At 39.1% G+C, this 10,779-nt stretch overlaps 1 protein-coding gene across 1 annotated transcript in view; it reads right to left on the bottom strand.

Annotated features, from left to right (window-relative positions):
- Window positions 1-10,779, bottom strand: part of LOC149142235 (ABC transporter C family member 14-like) — a 62,847-nt gene extending 52,068 nt beyond the window's left edge. Inside the window, 2 exon segments of the mRNA XM_089451429.1 lie at window positions 8,678-10,164; window positions 10,167-10,779. Of these exon segments, the coding sequence (XP_089307555.1) occupies window positions 8,678-10,164; window positions 10,167-10,779 (2,100 nt within the window).

The following is a 10,779-nucleotide window of genomic DNA, read 5'->3' on the forward strand; positions in this document are numbered from 1 at the left end:
CAAGCCCTACAGTCACGTCCCTTCAACCCAAACGACTAGTATATATTGAGGTGCCCTCAAACTCATTTCACACATCAATCTCATGTTCTTCTCTCTTTGAAATAGCCACAAAAGGAAGGTATCTCCAGCGAAGGATGAAGGGTTTGTTTGGTGTCATGATAGGGTTGGTTGATGGGCTGAGTCCCTTGAGAAGAAGGCCGAGTCTCTTAAGGTCAGGTTTGGGCTTATTTGAGAATTGTTTTTCGGTATATCTCTCTCCTATTGCAGGTCTGAATTCTTCCTGAGGGTGACTGCAGAGCTTAAGTGTTTTGGGTGTACTATGGTGTGAAATCTCTCTCTTAGATGTGTCGTATCTTCCAAAATCCTTTCTCAAGCAGGCCTAAAGTCTCTTCTTGCAAATCAGTGGACCGAAAGGGTTAGTTTCTGTTCAGATAGGCCGCATCCCTAATTTGCTGAAGGAAGGTATTAGTGGAGGCTAGCTTGGGGTTGGATTGAGCCCAGATGTATGACATGAAGAGGATTGATTATCCTGCAGGGAGGCCGCAGCTATAGAAGTTTTTTTGTAAGGACTGAAACTGTGTCTCATACCCTAACCAGGAGCAACATCCAAACAACAGTGAATTTCCAGCCCTCGTTATATTCAGTTGACTAGATTGGACAAATCCTTACAGATTCTTGATGATCTGTTAGTAGCCCTAGCAAGAACAAGTTTCTTCTACTATTTGTCACCAGATTAAGAGGGTTCATCTTGACTGCACCAGAATTGCAACTGTAATGGAAGGCAGTGTTAATGGATCTCCTTATTGGCAAGCCAATCTCGACCTTTTAATTATTGTACTCTCTCTCTCTCTCGCTCTGCTGAAGCATTTGATTATCATAATAAGAAGAATTGATCAAGGGTTTTCCCCATCTTGGGGTTTTTTCCTGGCTTGTGCCATATCCTTGTGTTCTCTTGCCTTGGCTTGTCTTCTGATTTGATTTTATATGTTCTTTCTTAAGTTGCTATCAATGTGATAGTGATTCAGTGCTAATGAAAGTGAAATGGACTAACAAATGGGCTTATATGGAATTTGAGCTAAGTATCTTAAGCAAGAACATGTTAACCTAAATTTAACATGGTATTAGAGCACAAGTGAGGACAAGCACAAGTAAGAATAAAGGCAATCTTCAATAAGATTTATTGAATGATCTCCTGAAGATAAAACAACATGAAGTGGATAATGATTGCAAGTTGTCTAATTAAATAAGGAGCAGAAGGAAGGATGGATTTTTGCACAAAGATTGCTAGGTCATAATTCTGAGTTAAGAATCTCCGTTCCAGGGTGGAGGAGAATTCTGTAAGGCCAAGAATTCTATTAGTCTTACCTCATATCTGGTATGGATCAGAAATTGAGACCTAGTCTCATCAAGGATTGTTTTTCCTAAGGCTCCTTCACTTGGAATATACATGAGTTGACAAGGATCATGGTAAGGCATGAAAGGATTGTCAGTCAAATTGAATTAGCTAACGTTGAGGATTCAAACCTATGAGAGAACTGAAAAGAAGAATTCAATATGCTCTCATTCTCTGTGATAGTTTGCCTTTGCACTGTCATGGATTATTTTCTTACATTTTAATGTATCCATTGGCAGAAATCATTTCAGTCTGGAACAAGGATTTGCTACAGCATGCACCTCGTTCTATTAGATTTGAGGGTCCTAGCCTTGAGAAAATTGTTATGCATCTCTAGTTCCCAAATGAGATTCATCCTACTGGTTGGGATAGTTTTCTGCATATTCCTGAGTAAGAAATATTTTGAGATTGGTTGTTTAAAGGTTCAGAGATTCCTGTGGAATATTTTCGGCCCTAGAACAAAGTAAGAAAAGGTTAAGCTTCTGATGCTATCCATTTGGAGACCGAAGTCATCAATACACATCAAAAGTTGCAAACCCAGGTTAATTAAGCAAAGAATCATCCAATACTCCATTGTGAAGGTCATTTCTAGGAATAAAAGAAAGACCATCATATCTGCACTCTTCTCTGAATTTTTGATCTCTGGTATGTACATTATTAATTAGTGAATATATATAAATTTGTATGGAGGGACTGTTCTAATGATGCAAGGCATTCAAGGCTTTTCTATTGGGCCACCATGGAAGGAAATCTTCTGCTATGGTCCCAATCCTATGTTACTATTTTATTTTATGTCCTCAAAGGAAATAGGCTTCTGTAAGTATTGAGTCAAATGTTGACTTTGTTGAAAGCATAATTTAAGCATGAACCTGTATATTCCTGAGCACGAGGTAAGAGCTACTCAGAAAAGGAGCAACCTAACTGTCCAGTTCATAGCTCGTTTCATCTCATAATATCTCAACTCAAGCCTCTGTCATAAAGAAAAGAGGAGCCGAGTCTCATAAGGGTTTTAAGAAAGCTCATCACTGCAGCATAAAAGGGATTAAACCATCCATACATATTATAGTATCAAGAATATGGGTACCTAGGATAAGAGATCCATGATTAATATCGTGATCAACCCATATATAGATTCCCTGTTCAAAGAGAGTACTATGATGCTCAGCCATCAAATGAATTGGAACTGTCAAAAAGGAATCTAGATTCCTCTTATTGTGAATACACATGCATGGATGATAGGTATTGATGCTTTGGTGGACATGTTGCGCTACATGGTATGCACTCATATTGTTCATATCCATTTGTCTACAGTCATAAAAATTTGGAAAATTCTGGACTGTGGACAATGATTATCAAAGTTCCACCTGGCCTGTAGGCACTGTTCATATGGAAGAATGTGATTCAAGCTTACTATAATTCTGATATGCAGTCAAGAAGTTTCTTCTGTTAATCTGAAGTGACTGTCCGAAGATCCAGTTACAATTATAGTCATCCACTGTGACAAGTTTCAGTCACCATCCATATATCATCCAATTGTAATAAAAGTTGCCAAACCTATCAGACCTCTTGCTCTGATATACTATAGTTGTCAGATTTTATCATTACAGTAAATCAAGACCTTCAATGGATCTACGCCAAAGGTAATAAGATTTTGGTTGAGCTCCTATAAATGACTTGTCCAAGACTTCAATAGGACCATGGGCTGATGATGACAGGACATAGGGTGATGTCTAATCCCAGGATCTAGTATAGTCCACAACCATCTCAAGGTATCATCTATGGTCTACAACCTTGGTGCACTTACCAAATTTTGACCGTTATGAATCATAAGTCAGAGATCTTTGTGATTGCATTCTACTACATAATTCATATTAAATGCCTCTCATATGAGACTTTGATCTTATTATAACAATATCTTGTTATGAATCTTTGAAGTCTATGACTCCTCTTGACAACAATTCTATATGGAAAAATTTCTACAGTAATGTATGTCATCACATAATGATGAGCCAATATGGCAATCCTTAGAATGATTGGCAGACAATGATTTAGAAGATGAGCATAATACCTCTGAAGTATATAACAAAGTTATGGTATGTCTATATTCTTATATCTGCTTCATGTCTAACATGATCTCAAATCTCCATGACATAAATTCTTCAGAGATCCATGAATTGATATCTTTGATTGATGAAGAGTCTTACTATTCAAAGGGAGAGGATAATGATAAGATCCTTGCATGCATTACTGGATGAATCACCTTTTGAAGCTACCTCTGAGTTTTGCAGCAAAAATTCTGATGATCATTTAATGAAGTGAATGTATGATTAGCTAACAATCTATCTCCGAAAGAATGGCATATCTCATCAACCTAAGAGGGAGCTGTTTGTTGAACTCTCCTCGAAATTATAACAAAGAACTTCTCTATCTATGGAAGGGTACTGTCAAAGTCATGGCATGCTTATTGATTCTCTTCAGCATGGACCTTGGACCAGAGAAAGTCTTGTCATATGAAATTTATTTAGCAAAACAGGTAGTGGGGCACCTTCATGATAGAGACAAGCTTAGGCTTGTGGTCTCCATGAATAAGAGGGAGTAAGGTTAGTTAAATATTTCCTGTAAACAAGATGCAAAGGAAACAGAGGATTGCCAAGTGCTGCTAAGATTACTGCTGCAGGAATGCCTTGTCATAAGAAACTCTTCATTGATTTGTGTGTCCCCATGTATACATCTATATGTTGCTACGTAGAGAAATAACGCTCCCACTGACAATCCGGTCATCAATATTATCACCAAGAATTAGTCTTGGTTTTCAGAAAGCAGCTTGGCATTATTCCCTATATGAAGGGATCCTTGGTTGAATACTAAGCTCTGGGAGCTCTTGGGGGCTTCAGGTACTTATTGAGCTATGAGCGACCATAGGGTGAGTGGTTCACCTTCCCCTAGTGGTGCACTGTGTACAGGATAAGGCGTTCAACTTCCACTGTGATACCCCATGGTGGTTGACATGTGTGTAGGGTGAGTGGTTCACCTTCCCCTACGATTGTGGACACATGTGTGTAGCATGAGTGGTTCACCTTCCCCTACTATTGATGAAATATGTATAGGATGAGTGGTTCACCTTCTCCAATGGCGTATGAGCAGGATGAGTGCTTCACCTTCTCCTGCGGATACCCCAATGAAAGATGCATATAGGCATCTCTTGACATGTCGACGGGACTGGTTCATCCTTTCCCCACATGTGGGATACTTATTCCCTACAATCTATGGTTGACATGCTGGTGGGATGTGGTTCATCCTTTCCCAGGTGTAGGATCCTTCCTACTATTGTTGGTTTGCATGTGTGTAGGACATGGTTCATCCTTTCCCTACTCTCGGTGTTTTGCATGTGTGTAGGATGTGGTTTATCCATTCCCTACGATGATTGTGATATGTGACTGTAGGATGTGGTTCATCCATTTCCTACGTGTGATTATGACATGTGTTTGTAGGATGTGGTTTCTCCTTTCCCTACGTGTGGTTGTGAGTAGATGTGATATATTATTTTCCTATTGATGTTCTTGCATCATCCTACCCATTTAGTCTGGGATTCATCGAAAGCACCCTCATCTAGATAATGAGTTGGGAAAAGTGCATAGGGACCATAGCATTACTGATGGACGCATCGTGCACTGTCGTACTCCCTATGTCTAGGATGTATGATGATCAATTAACTTGATCACTTGGGATCAAGTCCTGTTGAGGTTCGACCCCTAATTATGTGGACTGACATTTGTCAATGGAGTGGCAAGGTCTTGTGACTCACTCTCAATCGATTCTTCATTATCTATATCAGTGTTCAGTAGAGTTGAGATGAGATGAAGAGATGGTTCATGATGACAGGATGACATGGTGAATTGGCAGGTGGAATTCTCCCTAGTTGAGAGGGAGTGTTAAAATTGGCAACTAGGGCCAAATTCCACTTTAGATAACTTAGTTGATGGAGATAATCATTCCATTGAATTCGTCTTTTCGAGAGGACCAAAATTGATATAAAGATTGCCTCATTTGGACAAGCGGAAGTGTTATTTTGAATTTTTGTTTTCTCACATGCAATTATCAAGGTCGTCTTCTCCTATATGTCAACCCATCAAGCCCTACAGTCATGTCCCTTCAACCCCACTGACTAGTAATTATTGAGGTGCCCTCAACCTCATTTCACACATCGATCTCATGTTCTTCTCTCTCGAAAATGGCCGCAAAAGCAAGGTATCTCCAGTGAGGGATGAAGGGCTTGTTTGGTGTCATGATAGGGATAGTTGATGGGCCGAATCCCTTGAGAAGAAGGCCGAGTCTCTTAAGGTCAGGTTTGGGCTTATTTGAGCACTGTTTTGGGTATATCTCTCTCCTATTGTAGGTCCTAATTATTCCTGAGGGTGATCGTAGAGCTTAAGTGTTTTGGGTGTACTTCTATGGTGTGAAATCTCTCTCTTAGATGGGCCATATCTTCCAGAAGCCTTTCTCAAGCATGCCGCAAATCTCTTCTTGCAAATCAGTGGACCAAAAGGGTTAGTTTATGTTCAGATAGGCTGCAACCCTAATTTGGTGAAGGCAGGTATTCATGGAGGCTAGCTTGGGGTTGGATTGAGCCCAAATGTGTGACATGAAGAGGATTGTTTATCCTACACGGAGGCCGCATCTATAGAAGTCTGTTTTGTAAGGACTGAAACTATGTCTCATGCCCTAACCAGGAGCAGCATCCAAACAACAGTGAATTTCCAACTCTCGCTATATTTAGTTGACTAGATTGGACAGATCCTTACAGATCTTGATGATTTGTTAGTAGCCCTAGCAAGAACAAGGTTCTTCTACTATTTGTCACCAGATTAAGAGGGTTCATCTTGACTGCCCTAGAATTGCAACTGTAATGGAAGGAAGTGTTAATGGATCTCCTTATTGGCAAGCCAATCTCAACCTTTTAATTATTGTACTCTCTCTCTCGCTCTGCTGAAGCATTTGATTATAATAATAAGAATAATTGATCAAGGGTTTTCCCCATCTTGGGGTTTTTCCATGGCTTGTGCCATATCCTTGTGTTCTCTTGCCTTGGCTCGTCTTTTGATTCGATCGTATATGTTCTTTCTTAAGTTGCTATCAATGTGATAATGATTCAATACCAATGAAAGTGAAATGGACTAACAAATGGACTTATATGGAATTTGAAGTAACTATCCTAAGCTAGAGCATGTTAACCTAAATTTAACACACTCTCAAACTTGACAAAGGCTCAACTAGCCTAGGACTCTGAAAAACTCAATGATCATAAATGACTTGACATGACTTAGTGACTTGGGAAAGACTCAACAAATACAAATGAACCTCAAAATACAATAAATTCACTGCCCAAAAATATGGCGAGTCTCAATGAGTATGGCAAGTTTATGGTGAGTATAGCAAGTGGTGACTTTGTTGGTGAGTTTCTTAGTGATTGAGGAGGCTAGAGAAGACTCCACGAGACTAAGCAAAAGAGTCTTAGATGAGTCAAACTACACTAGTACAATCTTGCATTTTCTTGTTATGTGAGTCTTCTCTCATTGTTGTCTTTTGTGCACATATCGGATCTATAGGTTTAGAAGCTTCTAGCTGTCCAGAGCTCTAGATTTTTGCATTGGTCAATTATTTTCAGTGCTGTTTTTGGATTGGTTTTTAAAATGCTTGGCTCTATGAATATACAGTACTATGGTAGGGGTTTCTCTATTCTGATTTTTGAGTTACAAGAAAATAAACTACTCGTTCTGAAAGTTGGGCCATGTTAATTGTGGAAGGAAAACCTCGCTTGAAACCATGGCATACAAATTTCTATCTGTTCATAGAAATATTTGAAACTATGTCATTTTGAGTTAGAATCTCAAATTTGTTAATGCATTTTTGATATGAATCAGCCTTGAAGACTATTGGAAATTACCTAAGAAAGTACCTGACAATGCAACCTCCCATGGTCACATGTCTTGTACTATGATGTGTGGAAATAGATCTTCATAAAGGGCTTCCTCTGAAATTCAATGGTTTTACCTAGGAACAGGTTTAAATTATGAACATGTTACTCTTCAGTATCGGTCTTGTCATGAATATGGCATATAGCCACTATTGCCCTCACCATAACCCAACTGCTAAAGAAGGAGAGAAGGTTTTGAGCTGCAAGGAGAAGGGAAAAAAGAGAATGGATTTGGAAAGCAAACCTAATAAAGTGAAGGATCAAGGAAAACCCCCATCAGATACTGAAGCGAACTTGGAAGACAAGTCTGATTTGAATAGCAATAAAGGTAAAGAAAGAAAATCACAAAACAAGAGAGAAGAAACCATCATCAACTGTGAGTTCAAGGAAGAAACTCAGCCAAGGAACCACAAGGGATGAGGTACAACAAAATAAAGTTTTAGTTAGGAAAAAGAGACAGGAAAAGGAAAAGAATGTTGAGAAGAGATGAAAAAATAGTTGAAACTATGCACAAGCAAAATGTAAAGTCAGTTTTAAAACTTCCATATAATTAGTAAGGGCTTTCATTGCAAATGCTGCATCTCTAGTAAAATTATTTTAAGACAAAGATCCCAGATTTAAGTGATTTCTAACAAAAATGGTGAGAGCTATAGTTCAATCTAATAGACCTATTTAGTCTGAATGAGGGAAAGAAATCTAAGAGAACGAATCATGTTTGATGAATCAATTAATCATTAATTAACAGAAAACAAGTCTGTTATACCTCTGAAGTGACAGTTTTCAAGTCAGCTACTATTTCTGGTACTTTCGACTACCTTTTCTTTCATCTGGTTATCTTGCAATGGTTTAAGTTTAGCGTACTAAGAACAACTAGTCATGAGTCCTTTGAAATCAAAACTTCTGGTGGGTACAAGTTTCTTCTTTTCAATATATGTTTGTCCTTGATTTGTACCTATTGCAATCTCACATTTCTCTGGCAGGAGGAGCCTTCCCATATTTTGGTTCTTATAGTTACAAAAATTGGCTCCGTGAAAATTTTAATGAGGCCAGAGATCGGCTCAAACACAGGAAAAACTCAGGAGAACTAGGCTAACTTTTTCTGACAAGAATGGCAATTTTGTACTAGCCAAGAAGCAAGTTTGGCTTGTTTTCTCTGCTGACCTGAGTTTGAATAGGAAACTCTAACAAATTTTGTAACAATTATCTTGATAATGTTACCAGAGTTCTAAATACATATTTTTAATGTAGTGGAGACTAAAAGAGGAAGATGCAGATGCAAGTCAATACGATAGTAGGGATAGTAGTTATACCACACAAGAGAGTTTTGGCATCTCCCCAAGAATGGATGACAGCAAAGAGGACTTCCCGGATCCAACTATGCCAACAATTTCCACCAAAGATCCACTTCGAACCTCAAGGTTGATATTCTGAAGAGTGGATTTCGATTCCTCTTCATCCCAAAAGAAGGTACCATTTTCAACTGCAACAGCAATCTCTTTGCCTGGCAGTAACCTTTCAACTGCCTTAGGATCAAGCTCCTTGCTGGTCATATACCTGTCAAGTCTATCCAAGGACACCACTGCTTGTGAAAGAGATATTAAAGCTTGAGGAAAGTTCCTAATGGGTTCTTGAAGAATTTTGAAAATGGATGTTGCAGTGAACAACTTCCCTGCTGTAAGTTTTGCTCCTACAAAAATGCATGTAGTGAATGTCACTACTGAAATAAGTGAACCTGTGCTCCATAGAGTAATTATATTCATTGAAACAGAATACATAAATTTGCAGAGCCATTCATATTTGGAATTCCTAAGAGACTGTACACGTGTTTGGAAATGGCCTTCCCATGCCTGAAGTTTGATAATCCTCATATAATTCAAAAACTCATCAGTTGCCTTCATACGAAGATCATGCATTTTCATTAATTGAAATTGATATCTCCTATTTCTCTTGGATCCCCAAGCTATAATGCCCATTATCAGTGCAATGCAAACAAAACCAGACAACACAGAAATGCCCAAAACCCCAAACAGTATTGATAAAGCAACCCCAACTTGCAGAGGCATCATCCAGATCCAATGAAGTTGCAACATCATATCCGAAAGCTGTTGAGCATCCACAGCCATGTAATTTACAATCTGTCCAACACCATGAGCTTGCCTAGCAGAGCTAGACAATCTTAAACCCTTTCCGTATAAAGTCGTGATTAGACTAGACCTTATCAGCATCCCCAACTTCTGACATTGAAAATCAAACTGATGGGAACAAAGAACCTCAATGTATTTTGCTGAAAGAAGTATCAATACAAGAACATAGCCTTCATAAGGAAAGCTCTGATCTCCAGATGTAAAATCAATAAATTTTTGTATCAAAACTGGGCCAATATACATCACACACAGTTTTGCAATGGCCAGTGATGCAGTAAGTGCAAGATTTGGCCAAAAGCAGCGAAGCAATGTAAGGCGTACACGGTGTTGGTGTTCCACCATGTCATTAGGCCAGTTTGATTTAAAAAGCTCAAAGATATTTTCAGCGCTATCACCAGGTGCCAGTGCAGGAACATCTGTCAATTGCAAAGCATTTCTGTAACCTTTGTTCAATACAGGATTCAGCCATGACCATGTAGCCCTTGACAGAATACCTTCTGTAGCATAAGGGGTTATTAATTGTGTCTCAGTGCCAGGATTCAGAGTGCTACCATCCAGAAGAGGTTTGCGTAATTTTTCTTCTGTTTCTTCAACAATGGTGATGCCTGTAGTCCCTTTGAGGGCTAATGCCAGCAGAAATCCACTGGCAGGGACATTATCAATGCAAAAAGGTCATCAAGAGGGAGAATACTATATGGATTAGGAGTTGTGGACGTGAACCTGATGATTGCATAGATCAAGAATAGTGTATTCAGAATGAAATTTGTAAGCCACCAGAGACGTAGAGACTTTGGATGTGCTGTAGCTTTAAATTTCTTCCCATGTCCAACTATTGCCCCAAATACAATCCATGAAAGTGCTTGGACTAGTGTGTATATTACCTCATGGATAGCCCATTTCGTTCCAAGGCCTAGTCTTCCAAATCTCCAAATGCAGAGACCAACATGCAGTAAACTTACAATTCCCGTGACAACTAAAGTTGCTCTGAATTTGAGACTAACTTTGACGCTCTGGCGCTGGCCCAGGAGATTGGTGTTATTAGGGGGTGATTTTTTCCCTGATGATATCTTTCGTGAACACAGGAATTTGTTCACCAAGAATGACAGATAAAGCAATAAGAAACCAATGTTGACGAGGATGACAATTTCGCGTTGGGGACATGGAGCCAGCAGCACATATCTGAGCCACCCTAACAATTCTGAAAGAAAATACTCGTTGCCCGATGATTTTTTATAACCACTACAAGACTCTGAGCTGATCCATGCCAT

Source organism: Pinus tabuliformis, chromosome X (genome assembly GCF_031772625.1).
Source record: "Pinus tabuliformis cultivar Carrire ecotype Pingquan chromosome X, CPIR1, whole genome shotgun sequence".
In the NCBI taxonomy this organism is placed as follows: domain Eukaryota; kingdom Viridiplantae; phylum Streptophyta; class Pinopsida; order Pinales; family Pinaceae; genus Pinus; species Pinus tabuliformis.